Source organism: Melanostigma gelatinosum (genome assembly GCF_949748355.1).
Source record: "Melanostigma gelatinosum genome assembly, chromosome: 3".
Classification (NCBI taxonomy): domain Eukaryota; kingdom Metazoa; phylum Chordata; class Actinopteri; order Perciformes; family Zoarcidae; genus Melanostigma; species Melanostigma gelatinosum.
In genome coordinates, this window is record NC_136636.1 from 15,398,932 (window position 1) to 15,417,240 (window position 18,309).

General features: G+C 38.8%; 1 protein-coding gene across 1 annotated transcript; it reads right to left on the minus strand.

Annotated features, from left to right (window-relative positions):
* Positions 1-2: 2 nt before the first annotated feature.
* slc6a11a (solute carrier family 6 member 11a) lies at positions 3-15,080 on the minus strand. Its single transcript, XM_079265313.1, has 15 exons — positions 15,019-15,080; positions 14,482-14,666; positions 13,871-14,005; positions 11,102-11,242; positions 10,606-10,687; positions 8,888-9,020; positions 7,878-8,012; positions 7,629-7,732; positions 6,571-6,695; positions 5,733-5,845; positions 5,463-5,600; positions 5,133-5,235; positions 3,761-3,861; positions 3,502-3,672; positions 3-1,763 (listed from the first exon to the last, which is right to left on the minus strand). Exons 1-15 carry the CDS (start codon positions 15,024-15,026, stop codon positions 1,614-1,616), a joined length of 1,824 nt encoding a protein of 607 aa, XP_079121439.1. The 5' UTR covers positions 15,027-15,080; the 3' UTR covers positions 3-1,613.
* Positions 15,081-18,309: the final 3,229 nt, after the last annotated feature.

The following is an 18,309-nucleotide window of genomic DNA, read 5'->3' on the forward strand; positions in this document are numbered from 1 at the left end:
AAAGCAGTGAGCGAGGAAGAGAGATACTAAAGCAATGTAGCCTCAGACCTAGCAATGATGCTCTTCAAAACACCCACCTCAGTCTGCTGCTGATTCCTGACGCAGTGAGCAGAACCGGGGAGTAAATGCAGAATACAGTAGCTATGATGGAGGACCGGGAGCCAAAATCCGAGAGACTGAGCAGTGAGCGAACGGATGGTACAAGACTGGTGAATGTGAGGTCCTGTGTGACTAAAATGATGTGTCGGAGTGAGATGAGCGTGTATGTCTGACATGAGAAAGATAGAAATACAAAAAAGATGGGGTAGTGACACGAGGAGTGCTCGCGCTGGCGCGGGCGCCTGTAGAGACTTCTCTCCTGACGAGAACGCGCAGCAAGGGGGCCTGATCGTTCTGGCCCCAAGCTGAATCTATTTGAGGGCGCTGATTGGCTAAATTGTATGTCACTCATTTATATCTTGAATCAGCAATTGGCTAAACTGCTTCATAGACCCGTCTCTTTTGGGCCAAAACGATCAGGCCCCCCAAGCTGCGCGTTCTCAGAGTGACGAGCACACAGAGAGAGAGGACGAGCAGAGAGCACACAGGCTGAGAGGACGAGCAGGAAAAACATATATTTTGCGCAGATATCATATTTTACACACATTACTGGGTACATTCCATAGTTCAAAAACACAAATATTGACAATTTGTATAATTTATGATTATTATAAAAAAAATAAAAATAAATTGTTTTTGTGTGGCTCATGATGGGGCCATGCCCCATGGCCCTCTATTGACCAGCCGCCACTGCTGAATATATTGTTTGCACAACATTAACTGAAGACCTTTTAAAACATGTGTCAAAGGAGGCATTTCCTGTGGGCAGAAATATTTCTAAATTCCTATACACATGTTTTCAATCATATTTGAAGGTAATTTTGATGATAACTTAAATGTTCTTCAACACAGAAACACTGCGGTCTAGGAATTGAATTATACAAAAGCGTTAACGCTGTTGGTTATAAACATTTCCACTTAATGTATACTGTTGCTTTTCTGTCAGTTTAGTATAGATAATTGTTCCAAGTACTACAGTTCCCATGAGCCTCAGCACCTATGCTATGGGGAAATCATCCACACAGAGGCTTGAATCACAATTGTTACAAGTTCTGAGTGCTTTGTTGTTGCAATAAAGATCAACTACTGCAAGACTGCTACAAGACTACTTCAGTGTCATTGTTGAATTAATCCAAAATCTTTAAAGTACTTAACATGTTTTTAAAAGTTATCTAACTATCTATCTAATATTGTGGGATGGGTGATGGTGCATGTTAGTAATGTTCAAGATTGGCATCTCTTGATCCTCTGGCATACTGCAACATGAAAATTATAACTTGATCTGACACATTAAAGGTTTGCTTTAACTAAAAATAGATATATACAGACAGTAAAGACATTTTACAGTGACACTTATTGTGCAGGTTGCAGACTTGGTATATAGTAACCCAACAGAGCTGCTGCTCTTCAGAAGTCATTCCTCATCATCATTTCTTCAAAATGCTTCACTTGTGAAACCTGGAGTTTAAAATCAGAATGTCACATTTGAAACATTGTCAAAAATGTTCATGGTCTCACATTTGCATCTCCATCTCAGCTCCACCATTTGCTTTGTATTCATTGGCAGCAGCAGTAAGAGAGTTGTCTGGGTGCAGAGGGCATTGCTCAGGTTGCTTTGCTTTGCCGTGCGTCTTGATTTCAGGGCGACAAAGCTGCCTGAGGTTCTGTAGAAACAAAATCAGTCGGTTCATGTTAGTGGAGTTGTTGAGTTACAGTGCAGTAGGTTTCCCAACATGGTCAGTAGAGACACATACAGAAAAGGAGGAAATGAACACAAACCGAATCAAGGCTTCCTATTTGTTAAAGTATTGCTACATTTGTAACAAACTGTACAAGTGTAAAATATGTCTGTTTAACAAAATGTTGTTGTTTGCTTTGAACTACATGATGATCTCAGTCCATTGACCTGTCCTTCAACCAGTCAAATCTAATGGTCAGAGTTTAGCTGTCCTGGCTGAGGTTTAATCTGCCAGGAATTTGCAGGTATTTTATGGTCGCAGTGCGTTGCTGGATGATGTTGCATTGAGTTTTTCAGCAAAAGTTGCTTTGCACCCATACCCTCGCTGTGCCAATGCAGTGTTGACATTGAAATGATGACGAGGGTGAGGTTTTTAAATTCTTTAAGTGGTGCTGTCAAAGTGTATGTCGACGATTAGTTTGAGATGGTTTTAGTAGAGCTGAAAAGATGAGAACGGCAAAAAATGAATCAGCAACTATTGTAGTTTAAAAAAAACAAGCAATCAGAAGAAAATATAACTGTCTAACCGATAATGACTTATTGTTATTGTCAACAGACTTACCTGACAAATAAAATGGTGAGACAACAATATGAGCCTGTATGTAGCACTCAGAAGCTGTACAATATACAAACCGAGGCTACATAAGAAAGCCTCTCACCTCTAATTTGTCACACTTCTACACTTCATTAGTGTCATGTTGAGTATTTTTGTCGGTATGTGCAGCTGCATCTCCTTGACATGCACGTTTGGCTGAAGGGCCTCGTTGAACCACTGCTGTTCCTTTTGAAAACCTTTAAAGCTTCTATATGTCAGTCAGTGGACTCTGCGTGTTGTACAACAGCACTTGTACTGTAATTCTTGCAGTAAATACTTCTCAATGTTGGAATATTTTGTAATTAAGTAACCAGCCTTGTATTTTCTGCACTGTAGGAGCGAACTGTTACCTCACTATGATTCAGATTATTGAAGGACAATAAAAGTTCTTCACTGCCTCAAATCAACCATAAAATCTATTTACGGTACATGGTATTAAATGGTATTAAAGTACTGTTAAAATCCTTCGATGCTCCATTGTTTCAGTCGTAAAGGTACATAGGTTATTACCACACAGTCTTATCACCTACTGTTCTCCCTTCTTCTCTAACAAAGTCTAAGTAATTACGATAAGCAAGAATTAAAGCAATGAAATGGAAAGTACACTTGAAAATGATTACTAAAATGAGAACAAAATCAAACTATTAGATCAGTCGGGTTGTATGTAAGCCTAAGCATTCACAAACTGATCTAATATTGGAATGATCCCATTGGGGCTGCAACTACAGACTGTTTTCATTATCGATTAATCTGCTGTTATATTTCACAATTAATCATTAAATGTCTAAAAATAGTGAAAAACCGCACCTAAGAATTTCCCAGAGCTCAAATTGACACATTTCAATTGCATGTTTTTGTCCTACCAACAGGTCAAAATCTAAATATATTCAGTTCATTATTGTATAAGACCAAGAAAACAAGCAAATATTCACATTAGAGGAGCATTTTTTGGCAATTATCTGTTGATCGACTAATTGCTTTAGCCCTAGATCACGTAAATATTTATATTGCATGTTTTTTGGTAATGATACTATTTTATTTATTGAATCATTCTTTATTGAGTACATACCTGCCCTATAGTGCCTTTCATCTGCGTAAGTTTAAAGATGATCCACAGAGGAACCAGGAGAACGCAGCACAGTCCAAGGCACCAGCCCAAAGCATAAGCCCAGGTCGGATAGATGTAGGTTTTGTTGAACTTGAGAGGCTTGTATCTCACCAATGAAAAGATGAATGTAGCCTGTCAAGGAAAAAAAACTATTATTTTCAACCATTTTCAGTGAAATCAGGTCAGATTTTCAGAGATTTAAAGAAAGTATTTTACTCACCAGACAAACGGTGGGGGTAATGTAAAGCCAGCAGTACTTCATTATGGACCATGGACGATAACCTACCATTGCTTCAATGTCGTCAAAGAGACGATCTGCACCTGGTAATGAAAAGGAAAACAAACAGCCTGTTTTGACCTAAAGTCTTGAGATATGAAAAAAAATTCTGCACAGTCGCCCAAAACACAAGTTACAACACAAACAAATGCATGATGTAATATATTGACAACCGACAGTGGCTCCAAATCACACATGCATGTAAATGGTTAATGGTGGTATTTAAGAGAACCTATTGTGGGTGCTGGTGTTACAAAATGTATCTATTTTATCTGTTATTATCAATAGTTTTATTTGTATATAAAATATTTAGCATTTAAATCCCAGTTGACAAGGAGGCAGTGCGAAGGACTTGTCTTATAGAGTGAATGCATCAAGCTCTCCTCGATCTTTTGTAATCTTTCACAGTCAAAGAGATGAAACGGCCCACCTCAAGAGGATCAGATGTCTATCAGGCTTAAACAAGCTCCAACAGGAGCGAAAGCTGAAGGAGACCAGAGGAATTTAGGTGTGCACAAAATATCTAGTAAATCTGACCACAGGGGTGGGCATTAAGTAGAAGTGCAATCCTCGTTGTAAAACCACAATAGCGGCAACAGAATGTAAGTTATGCAAGGCCCGGAGCGTGAACACTCAACTCAGTCAGTAATGAACAAACAACTTGTAGGTTTAAAACTCTGGGAACTTCAACAGTCAAATGTTTTCACTGTAATTTAAGTGTTGTTTAACCTTTTGTTTAACCAGCCTGAACTTAAACCTGATTCAATGGTACTTTTAAGCCCCAACCCAGCATATAAATTAAGATTTTTGAGTCTGCGATCGATATTTTGGACCAACACCAGACCATAATCTTTTAAATAAGAATCTCTCAAATTAGTTTGTTGACTAAATCTGCAATAGAGCCACTGATTCTAAATGACCTCAAACTAATCTTTTTTTAATGCCATTTCTTATTACTTTTATGCCGACAAATACACAGATACTGATGTATTGGGCCTGTTTTCTCTGCTGCTGTTTACAGACATCCCTAATGTAAACAAAAAAAGAGTAACTTAATCAACAGAATCACTTCACTATTTTTGTGCTTTTTAATTTTTAGTTTGACTTCACTACAGTCCAAAAGTAGGACCAACCACTGAATGAAGGCTTTTAAATCATCTGCCTCAAAGAATAACTACCTCGGTATGAGAAGCTTTTTGATCAGAACCTTTTACAACTTCTAATAATTTGGCCGAAGATCATTTCAATAGGCACAACAACAAAAGCTGTAACAAGAACATTATACGATTAATGCGGGATCACCTTAAAGACTCACCGTATATCCATCCGATTGCTATCGACTGACACATTGAAAGAAGGAGAAGATTGTTGCCACTACAAACGTAATGGTCAAAAAGCTGAAGGAAATACAAGCCTCCCTGCAGGAAGATAGAGGGTAGATTTTTACTGCACATCAAACACAAAAACAACACAACAATTTTGCTGAAATGTTCAGATGCTGAACATTTTTGCGTTGCTTAAATTAGATGACTAAAGCGATTCAGCACGCTGCAGGTCCAGGAGAGATTGCATTGGCCTGTTTTTGGACGGTGCACAGTCTTGCTTTTATTCATTGTGTGAACACACCACAAACACGAGTTCTCACCTCTGTGACGAGAAGGAGGCCGAGGAAGAAGCAGACGGAGCAGAGGCAGAGCAGCAGCAATTCTCGACGATAAGCTCGTCGAAACACGGTGGGGAACATGTCTGTCACGGTGGTCATCAGGCACTCCAGACTCACAAACTGCCAGAGACACAGAGCGATGAGTAAACGGAAACGCTTGGAGACAAAAAGCTGCTGTCTGCAATCGACACAGGTTAAATCGGAAAACTACTTTTAAATCTGCTTAATGCAAGTGTTTGTTTTTTATCTCACCTGTGTATCTGCACCCAACAAGATGACCATAACGAAGAAACATATCGACCATAACTGAGGAAAAGGCATCATGGCTACTGCACGTGGATAGGCAATAAATGCCAAGCCAGGTCCTGTAATTGAGAACATGCAGAGTCAAATTTTTGATTTGACGATATACTTTGAAGGGAGGCAATATTCATCTTCTTGTGTAATAATGTAACAAAGACAAAGTACAGTTGCTATTGTACTCCAACTACCACAAACAATCTCTTTTGGCCTTTGAAATAGCTTCATTTTAATTTGTCGTTTACAAAGCTCATTATTTTTTAATCTAAATGTGGTCAAAAATTCGCATTTTAATTTCTATGATCAGTTGCGTTTGAATGTCACAACACCAATCACTCACATCATCATGAAGAGACAAACGAGTTGTGCCACTGTTAGCTAGCAAACGTGCCCTTGGATGCAGCGACACAGTGAGTGACTGGAGGCATCTACAAACAATGCCATTCTCCTGTCTCACATTTTGGTTATTAAAGCCGACAGTGGCATAACACATATGTACAGCCCAGTTCATTCTTCCTACCTGTTTTGTCATGTTGTGTTTTTTTTCCTCATTTATTTTTAAAGGAGGACCTAGTAAATCTGTTAACAATCAGTAGTGGGCCTTACGTTATACAAGTTTGAGAACTTCTATTAAAACCACACTAACACACATTTTTCAGCCAGTTACAGGCTCCATATTCAAGCAACAGCTAAACTCTCAACCCTGTGTATATCATTATTTCTGGTGGGAGCTCTTTACCCAAACAGATCATTAAATACTGTAACAGAAGGGGTGTAGTGGTGGTCTTACCGGAAGCAGCCACTTCAGATATTGGCAGTCCTTGTTCGTAGGACATAAAGCCCAAAACTGAAAAGATGGCAAATCCTGCCACAAAGCTTGACCCTCCATTCACCAAACACAGAATAAACGTGTCCCTGGAGAAACAACAAAACAAAGAAGTGTTTCGCTAAGGAATGATTCTTTGGTAATATTGTTCTCTGTTTTACAAATTAGTGGAATTGTGTCAACATTTTACAATGAGAAGAAAACAATAGAGCATGATGGAGATAATGGTGAAAGTGAACACAGTGGCTGCTCAAGACGACAGTTATTATAATGATATATTCACGTTTATCTAGATATATACGGGGATGATGAGTTTTAACGGTAATGCGGTGGATGATCGTCTTCATATGAAACCAGCCGTTATTATCTGCCTTTCATTAACTCTGCCTCGATGAAGAGCATGCAGCTTGATTAACATGCCTAACTGAAAAAAGGCTTTTCCTTTACTGTACCTCTTTCCCTCTCAACATTTCTAACTTTGGTGCCCCCCCCATGGCCGCATTCAAAAAAGACACTGTGGTGGAGAGCGAAACATGCTGAAAGCAAGACATAGAGTGCATCAGGTTACACCGAGAGATCACCTTATACTTCTACATAGTGAAGAATTCCATTAGAGATCTCCTTCCTCCTATCCTTTATCGAGCACCTGACTCTTTGCATCTTTTTCAAGTTTTCAAAAAAAAAACATTGTATCACAACTTTAGGTAGCAAATGAGACCAAAGGTTGGAAATTATACATTAAGATAGAACAACACAGCACGATAAGATTTGACTGTTAAATGGACAAATCAAGCAATTCAAATATGTTGGATTGGAAAATGTATTCTTCACATTTCATGATTTCTGATCTTTTTTAGAGCAAATCAGCATATCATTTAATGACAGTAACAGTTAAGGCATAAGTCATAATACTATGTGAGAGAAAGCAAGAAATACATATTTTTTTGCGACAATCTCAGGTTAAAAAAGGTTTTAATGATGCATTTAGATAAAAAAGCAGAAGGAAAGCAGAGAGCACTTACTTGAAGCAATCATTATTAAATTGATTGTAACTGCCCAGAGCTGTCAAACTCCCCTGACAAATCCCAAACGAGAAAAGAACTTGTGCTCCTGCATCAATCCAAACCTAAGCAGATGTCAAAACATACATATTTTAAACGTTCACCACTAATGTAAGAGGGCATATATCGTGCAATTTAAGTATTTTACAGTATTTGGGCTTTCAGTGGGAGGCGATTGAGCAGACAGCTCGTCTTAAGTTTATTACTTACTTGAGGGTCCACCAACCTTGTCGGGTCAGGATACAGATAGAATGCTATGCCATCCATAGCTCCTGGTAAAGTGACTCCACGAACCAACAAAACCACCAGCATCACATAAGGGAAAGTTGCTGTAAAGTAAACCACCTGTCAAAATGAGACAAAGGCAGTTTTCAAATGTTGTTTTAAATCACAATTATTATTGGTTGATTATTATCCCATCAAAGGAAATATTTGTGAAATATTATTTCCCCTTGTTCCTTCTCATAACTTATTCCCACTGTCATTGAAAACACATGAAAAATGAGAGTAAAATGTCATGAAAACGTATAAACCTTTTTACCTTTACCTGAGAACGAACTACACATTATCCATCAGAGCTTAATTAAACAGATAGCAATGCAATCTGAAAGGGCTAGCCTAAGTTATGTACAGGATCATATTAATGTTCAAATGGTAGGTTATGCACGAGATTATCTCGAATAGGCGGCGCCTGGTTACATTGTGGATACGCTGTGAACACACCCCCAAGTAATGTAACATGGTAGCACATGCAAGTTGCCGCTTGAGTCAAACACTACGCTAAATACCGGCTAACTGTACTTTTGTACTTCACTCTCTCACATAATGTAATCAGATGCAGAATCCAGTTTCGTGTTCATAATAGGTTTTCAGCTATTTTCTTTTTGTGTGTTGGTGCATAACATAAACATAGTAAGGAGGAAAAAGAATAAAAAATAAAAGTAAGTACAAAACCAAGAAACAAATATAGAAGAACAATTACAAGAAACATACTATGAAAATATGTAAAATACATCTTCAATAAAATTGCCTTTAAAAAAAGATCAGAGCAATTTTTAAGAGTGATCGTTTTGTGCAGAAAAGTGCAAAGATTGTCTAAGAAATGTGAAACAGTTCACAGTGCGAAGCATAAATAGACTTTGCACTGTACAGTCAGCCCTCTATGCAGGCGTCTGCATGACTATTGTTTCATTTATTGAGGTGTTGCCTCTACTTAGTACCTTTCCAGTGGATCTCACTCCTTTCCAAACACAGAAGTAGCAAAGGATCCACGCCAGTAAGAGACACAAGGCCAACTCCCACCTCAGGCTACCAATCTCATCAATCCCTTCAGATATACCCAACACTCGTCTCCTGAAAAGAAACACATAACATTGTCAACAAAAGAGTCAGTGTGGAGTCAACAATCCTTGGAACATTGTTCACGACTATAATTCATTCATAAAATAAATAAGGTTATTATGACAGTGAAGAATCAATGGGACTGATCACATGGTGTTATTGCTGCATTGCACCACATTCATGTTGAAAATGAGCAAATATCTTTTGCCTTGCAGAAGTACATTTTCAGTTTCAGGTGGAAATGAGTAATCAAGCTATTTTTGGCAACACTAAAACAGTAATGCTGCTTAAAAACGAACCACTAATTATGCTACTTAACATTAGAGAGGCTCTGCACACCCATCAGCTCAGTACAATTATTATTTTGTATCATTTTTTTATCTGGCCCCTGTGTTACCGGTAATTCACTTTTACATTATTTCATTTTCAGCTCAGCATGTGACATGGAGGAAGGATGGATTAGTACTTTGTTTGTCCATGTGTAGCTTTGCCAGCAAGTTTAGAGTATCAAACAGTCTGTTTCTCAAACAGTATCACCTAACTTAAGTCAACCTAATAAATCATAAATGGTTCGGGGATAGGAAAACCTCCTGCAGGGACACAGTTGTTCATGTGGCGTATTACTGAAAGTGTTTTTCTTGCCTTAGCTACATTCGCAGAGTACTGAATGTTCTACATGTTATCTACTGATAAAGGTTGACCATGACATTGCAAAATAAATGGAATAACATATTCACACCCTGTTTTTATGTATTTGCTGCCAAATAATATTTGAAAGCATTGGCAACGATTCCTTGTAGAATTCTGTTTCGATCACAGAGAATATTGTAAAGTTTGGAAACTTGGAATTATGAAACAAGACCACAGCCTTGCTAACAGCTCTGTGACGCTTACATTTACATTTAGCTGTACTTTGAGCTAAATGTAGGCATAGTTGTGAATACTCTGAATCCCGTATATTGCACCTTTAAGGCCGTTTTCTCAAAATTAGGTTTTTCTAATACTGGGGTGTCTCCTGTTTATTTCTCGTGTTCATTCTTGTATCGTTATGCAAACTTTCTACCCTTATTTTAGTTGCATATACTTCATATTTCATTTTGTATTTTTAAATTCTCTTTTTATTTGTACTTATTTCAATCTTTGTCGACCTGGTCTCACTCCCAACTCGTCACATGCCGACGCTTGGTCAGTTCCCCTCAACGTCTGATCCCGACGCGCCACGCTTTCAACTGACTCTAATGTAAACCCACCCACGTCATTATTAGACTAGTCAGAGCAACTGACGTAGTATGAAGAGAGATATATATAATCCACACAGGGCAGGTGGGAGTGGATGCATCCAGGAGACTAAAGTTGACATTTTGTCACGTGAGTAGTCAGTGTCATTAGTTGTGTGAGTCCTCAGTGAATTGACTAATTTGGCACTTGGTAGTAATTTGACGAATTGGTTCAACAGGCAAATAGACTCTGTTTACAGAAAGAGGAAAGACAAAGACAAACGCGCAAAACAACAGGGGGCCAATGCACCGTTCGTGATTCAGCTTCTAAAAACATGTGACATAGGCTATAAAGATAGACAGGTGTGAATTAAACTTACTCCCAGAATTCTGTTGCAGGCGTTGTTACATTTGCTGTCCAATTGGATGACGCATTTGTTTTATCAAAGTCAATACAAAACTCTGGGAAAGAAACAGGAGGAGATCTTTTCATCGATCAAAGTGTAGATGAATATTTGAAAACATAAAGACAGATACAGTTCTACTCACCAAATACAAAATTATCCTCAACCATTTAATAGTCATTTTAGCTGTGCAGGATCCTCCACTGTGGCAGTTTTAGTTAACTAACTGTACCTTTTGTTAGCTACAGGGCTTCTATGAAACCAATAGCTTCATTAATCAATCAAGCAATCAAGAATTCAAGCAATTTTCTGGAGAATCTGGTATTTCTCTAGCCATTTTCCAAGCGTGTGGGCCAGTTTCTCTATTGCTGCTGTTATAAAGATATGCGATTTGTTTTCCATGATGAAGAACACGTCGACACAGACATCTGTCATGCACATAGTTCATTTCTGCTCCTGTCTGCATGTCTACCTGTGTTCCAGGTGTTTCCACAGCTGGCCCATGGGATCTCAGCGCTGAAGGATGAGAAGAGGTAAAAGAAGGCCCATGCCTGGATGACAATGTATGACACGGCAGCATATGCAATCACAAGCTGGGTAGCGTAGCCAATCCCTGAAAACACAGACAAGGTGTGGACAATGTAGATTATTAATAATGACGGGCAAAATAATAAAGGATGTAGGTCTAGAGCAGGGGTAGGCAGCCGTAGATACGTTTGGATACCGTAAAAAGGCCACATGGGTTATTTCTGTGGAATGAATACAGCAGCTTAACAAATAACACACTCACAATTCAACAAGACATGGCCTGTTATTTATGGCAGTTTGAATGTTGTTTTCCTCACATCCGCTTTCAATGGAAAAACACACGACTACGCCTCCGCTTTTCTGATGTACATGGTTGGTGGAAGGTTGGTCGGTTAATGATGTCAACTCAGATCAATGTGGATGTTTTCATAAGGATGGCAGCCTTCTTGTAAAGTGATCTCATATTTAACTACAAAGTCTTGATTATGGGAGATTTTTTTTCTATGCACTTTATAGTGATGGGATAAGAGTACAAATCCGTTTTTTTGATGTGGTGTCATGCTTTAACTTAACATTGATAAGGCACACTGATCAACAACAACACTTTAAAATGGCATCCCATGCTGCTGATCCTGATGACGAAATGATCCCTGGCGTATAGCATCGTCATACCTAAAGAAAGTTGTGTTGTAGGTGCAGAGTTTCTTTCCACTCTGCCAGCTGGCACACCTGCCACCACAACCAGAGTTAAGTGACCGATTTTTTTTGTCATGCATGGCAAGGAGACGTCCAGAAAGAGAAACCAAGTGAGAGGTGTGTCACGGAGGCAAACGCTGCCAATCTGTGTTTGTTTGTTTGTTTTTACTCTATATTTTTCTTGTTGTCGACAAATTCCATGAAAAGACCAAAACCAACAATGAATTGATTCTACTAACGAGTGTTGCATGATCTTAATCATCTGAGCCATAGGCCTCCATTGTTGTCTAAAAGCTAAAACACATCAATCCGACACACTGTTGCTCTGGGCGACATGTTCCTTTATTTTGCACTTCATGTGCACTGTAGTTTATTTTGAGTCGATCCCACATCCTGCTGCTGTAAACTCACCGGAGCAGTGATTCCCAGCCAGGAGTACTTGTACCCCAGGGAGTACTTAGAGAGTACCGGTAGTAGTGTAACTCGACTAAGAAAGATAAATAAATAGAAATTGTGATTTCCCAAGTTTACACCCAAGTTTAATGAATTTATGTTTTTTTGTCACTTGGGTCGCTTCTCTCCACTGGCTTCCTGTAGCATCTAGGATACACTTTAACATTCTCACCATCACTTACAGAGCACTTCACGGTCAGGCTCCGGCTTATGTAGCTGATCTACTTCGCCCCTATTCACCCGCCCGCACTCTCAGGTCAAACGCTCTCGGTCTTCTGTCCCACGCACATGATTTAAGAGCCGTGGTGACCGAGCCTTTGAGGCAGTGGCCCCGAGGCTCTGGAATGCTCTGCCTGCAACTCTGCGCCTCGCAGATACTGTGGATACTTTTAAAAGCCAGCTCAAAACACACCTGTTTAGGCTGGCGTTTGTGTAAAAGTAAACCCATGTCCTAGACCTGCTCTTAAAATATGTTTTACATTTTTATTTTATTTTTTATTATTTTTTATTTTATTTTTTAATTTTCTCTGTGTATATAATTTATTGACCCTTGGGTCACATTGTGTTTTTTTATGCTTTTAAATGTCTGATCTGTTCAGCACTTTGTGATACTACTGTCTGTGACAAGCGCTATATAAATAAAATTCATTCATTCATTCATTCGTGGGAATCAAGATTTTAACACTTCCTTATGTGTCCGTTATATTTTTATATTCTAGATCTTTGGGCGTGTCTCAGAGTCTGTACTAATCTCTCGGTCACATTAGGTCGGACATTTTGCCAAGTAGGGCGCAGCAACAGACACGTGTGTGCACACAGAGCGTCATTCAGTTGGTGAAACGTTGGCTCAGTTGGCTCTGTACTATGGACAAGTTGGATGAGCCAAATGCGTCCCTTAGAACACAAGAGTATAATCAATCCATACAAATTTTACAATATGTCGATCTCAACAACGCATGAACGAATGAAAGCATGAATATGCTATTGAGCATATTGATAGCGTTTTTGGATGAAAGAGAGTGGAATCTTATAGTTCTCCTAAAGGTATCCTGAAACGATGTCCTAACCCTAACCCTGGACCTTTTTTGAGTCAGCATCAACATGGGATTCAAAGCATAGTTTGTCATCCAGAACAATACCCAAAATATCTGTAGCCATCCACGATGTCAGCACCTTCAACGATGTCTCTCCTGAAGAAACCCACTGACCTTACAATTTGAAATCTGGAGTCTTTAGAATGTTTGTCACAATCTTGTGCCTGCTAATGTTTGTTTTTAATCAGCTGAAGCAGATTAGTCTGTCTTTATGTATCTGTAAAGTTATATATATATATATATATATATATATATGTGTGTGTGTGTGTGTAAATGACATGAGATGCCATGTACCTGTGCATCCAGCATTTGTATAGATAAAAGGGAAGTACAAGTTTAACCCTTTACGGGTGACACATTTCCTTTTAGAAATGTTTTTTTTTATATAATACACATGTAATTGTGAAATATGTCAATGATGATGATTCTCCAAACTAGTCACATGATGCATTTATTTTTAATACACTGACCTTCAAACAAGGGGCAGAAGTGCCTCCAGCAGGTAATGCATCCTTGAGATGTGAACTGTCCCATGGCCGTCTCCAGGAGGAACATCGGTATGCCACAGGAGAGCAGAAACAAGACGTAAGGAATCAGGAATGCACCTGAGAGAAACATGACAAGCATATCAAAACACTTCTGTAAATCTGATGAAGACCAACGTCACACATGGGAATTTCTGTTTGTAGAGATTATACAAGAAGATTGTTGTTCATGTCTTTTTTTTTTTTTTTAAACATCTGGATACGGTAAAAACCCACATGGGTTCTTCTTATAGAATGTATCCCGTAAATTCTAAAGAACTGGTAAAACATCAAACACCTCTATCTGTATCCTTAAAACAGATCAAACACCTGATGAAATGCCTGCAGAGTAAAGCAAGACATAGAATGACTTTCTGATCAATATAACTTGTAATGTTTTTATTGTCGCTTTACTCTGTCGCCTTGTCTCTTAAATCCATTAATGCCGCCACAGTTCTTTTTCGTCATTGTTGACTTATTACATTTTTATTAAGTGCAGCTGCAGAATAGTAAAAGCATTGTATGTTTTTTTGTTGTTGCATGGGAATCATGCTTACCTCCCCCATTTTTGTAGCACAAATAGGGGAACCTCCAGAGGTTTCCCAGCCCAACCAGGGTTCCTGCTACAGCAAACAGAAATTCCAACTTGTTGCCCCACTGGCCTCGATCCAACAGTTGTGTCTTCTTCACCAGACTTTTATCCTGGCCGGCCATCTCAAGGCTGTTTCCTTTGACGAATTGTCTTGACGTGCAGGAAAAGCAGCAGATAAGCAAATGCAATGACGGAATCTGAACTGAAATATCTTTCCACTCTCCCAGCTGGCACACCTGCCACCAATGTTTCCTCATTCATGGAAAGTACAGCGAAACTGTTGTAGCCCGGGGATATGTACAGAGACAAAACTACTCAACTGATTGTTTGGCACTGCCTATGAGCTTTGTTTTTTAATTTTTTTGAATTTGAGCTTGTGGGATTACCAGGAATGGAAAGTTTTCACCGGAAACTGTTTATCAGAAAGCTGCACTTATTGAAGCACATTTTAGAATTAAAGCGATGCATTTAGCAGCCAAGTGTAAAACAAGAAGGTACTTACCCCTCCATCACAAAGCACCCTCCCCCAAGAGTTGCTTACAGCTTCAGCAAACTGATCAGTATTCCTCTCAGCTGGGTGCACCACAGGATCTCTACACAAACATGTCATGAGTGAGGGGGAAAAAAATGAACTGGTTTATTTTGTCTCCGCTCTGATTATCTGTTGAACCGGTCTGCACACCAAGTGTTTCGCTTTGACAAAGGTCCACGGTATACCACTTCCTCGCTGTATTTTTCCACTGAGATAGAGCAGCGTGAGTCATTGCGATTAGTTGCTTACAACTAAACCAAATCAGCTGAGCCGTTTCTGTTATGTCAGTGCTCATACAGGCTGCAGTTATCTGCCAATTTGGGAATTTGTTTAGGGGCATAAATCGGTGAAATACCAATGACTTATTTAATACAAGCACGGCTTTATATCTGTCGTTTTTTCCATTCATAAAATTGATGCTTCTTTGTATTGTTGTCTTCTTGATCTCTACTATACTATACTATATTTACTGACTTCCTTCTTAAACTGTTATAGTCGTCAACTTTACTGTACTACATCAATAAAGTGTATCTTATCTCAACGTTATAAATAACATCTGATATTGAGTCTGTAATGTGCTATTGAAATATGTATACACTTTTTCGGTGGTTGGTTGTAGTGAGACAACATAGTGATGCATTTAAACTATATTTAAAATACATTGTTTACAGTGTAAAGCTATAATGTAACTCACTCAATCTGATGATGGATATGTGTGGATAGATGAAACAAACAGCTTCTATATTGAGTGAGAGGGTTGGACTGAAAAACCCAGCTCATGTTATGCCGAATTAAAGCTCTCTCTTCAGTGACAGGCGCAGCACAAATGTTGTTTCTCTGCTAAATAAGGGCGGTGATATGGCAGCAAAAGATCAACCACTTCCACTGAACTGGGAGCATTTTGACTCCTTACTTGTTGTGGTCTGCATGATTAAATCCACAATGTTTAGACCACATAAGTGTGAGGTCTCTTCAAAGCTGAGGCGTAATTTCCAGTGGGGAAATGCGAACATGTCCGCCCCTCAAACACACACTTTCAAAATGGTATATATTTTTTTTAACCTCTCAAATCGTGCTGAATATGCTAAGGCCTATCCCTTGGCCAGCAGTCACATTTTGGGTTTAGAACGTCGATCGAGCTGCTGATTCTGCTCTGGAAAAATGTATCACTGAATGACCTGCAGCCTCTGTTGAAGCAGGGCAGCTTCAGTGCTCTGAACAGAGGAGGCTGAACACCTGGCTGAGAAGCAGGATTTTGCATGAACATTTGCATGAACAATGTTGCAGTCTGCCACATTCACATGTTTGCACTATCCACTCTGCTGCTGTAATCCTGTAAATGTCACCGCTGCGGGACTAATAAAGGATTATTTTATTGACATCATTTGTGGATAAGGGCAATCAGTTAAGTTGCATTTGACTAATTACAGCAATTTACATTTCAGTTGGCCTATCTACGGTTCAGAAGCTACCAGAACGTATGTTTTGTATCTTAAATCTCTTTTCCTTTATTTGGGCAGCCCTGCCCCAAATGTCCTGTCACACATGTGCAAACATAAGAACCTGCCACTGTTTGTTACACAGTGGCGAGGCTGAACTGTTTGTTGTGAAAACTCTCAGGGAGAAACTGGAAATGTCTGAAACAGCTGATCATATTTCATGAATAGCCTACATGCAGTCGTCGAAAGAAATCCAACACTCAAATGACAACCTGTAGTGTTCTCATGGAGGTTGATGACGCCATGCGCAGGCATTGTCTATCTACCGGTGTTCTGTTATAACAAAATGAATTTTTGAGCGCTTTAGCTGAGACTTAACATTAGTGACACCAAGTAGAGTAGAAACAATAAAAGCTCTGCTTTATTTGTGAGGCTCCTCTTTTGATACAATGATTCAATAACCATAAAACAAGACAGACATACAAACACAAGACAGCTGCTATTTAAGGCATATATTTACAGTTCGCTGTGAATCGCGAGAGCCAACAAGGACCATGCTCTCTGTACATCAAATTATTAAAATGATTTACACATTGGCAGACACTAATTACATGCTGAAAATAAGTTAATGTTCAACTGCAAAAACAATTGTGGAATAAAATCATGATTTCATTTCTGGTTTGAGCAAAAATGGGAAAAAGGAAAAACTTGGATAATAAGTATTCTATCCTGGGCGGGTTGCTGAGTTGGATAGCTGTACATATTCTTAACAAAAAGGAAATCTACTTTTACTGAATGGAGTTCACACAGTTCACATAATTCCTCCCCTCGGGTTACAGACATCTATTACGCAGCTGTCGGGCTGGAGGATGAAGGATTATATCCACACAATGGTTTGAGTATTGTATTACACACGGTCAAACCGTTTTATGTCCGTCTTCAATGTTTTTCCAGAAAACAATAAATAGAGCAAACAAAACATTTCACCTCCAAAAGTGATCAGGTTTGATCAGCTCAAAAAGGTTCGGTGTTCACACAAGTTGTGTCGACCAGACTCGTTTCTTTCTCTCTTAAAAAAAGATTTTTTTTTTTTTTTTTTAAGTTTTGTACGGTTCTGATTGTTGCGCAGACTGTTCAGGTATATTTTATAAAAATATTCTAGGAATACCTTAAAAAATATCTAGTAAATGTTGTAATGTTAAAATTTGTACATGTAATAAACTGAAGAGGTACGTGATCCTGGAGAGAAAACGCTTCGTTTTACTCAAATACATTTATTGATTCTTTGAGACATTAAAGGTTTGACGTAAAGAAAGAAAAAATAGACTGTTTAGTGCGCAATGGGATATTTTCATAGCTTCATTTTAATATTAGAATTACGTTTACTTTTACATCTTGGAGAAATCCACACTATAATTTAGGGTAAAATCCACCAAACGTCAGGCTCACTTTGTTTTGGGACAGGGTGGGATGAAGAGGAGGTCAGATAACATACAGTACATCTGTTGTCTGGAATTATTCAGGAATGAAAATGACCCAAATACTTCTTTTTGACAGTCCAACAATAGAAGCAAATCAGCTTTTTGTATCCACTTCTAATAACAAGATGATAAGACCATCACTGCATACTCATTTATAAGCCATGGATAGAAACATACAACAAATATATGAAATTTACCCCTCTTTCAACAAAAATATTTAGCATGGTAAAACCTTCAGCTGTGCATTCGTATCACAAGTAGAGTCTACAACAGCAGCGAGTCACTGGAGTCTCATTCGATGAGTCAGAAAGTACCTGCTGTTCCTCATAGGTACCGGCTTT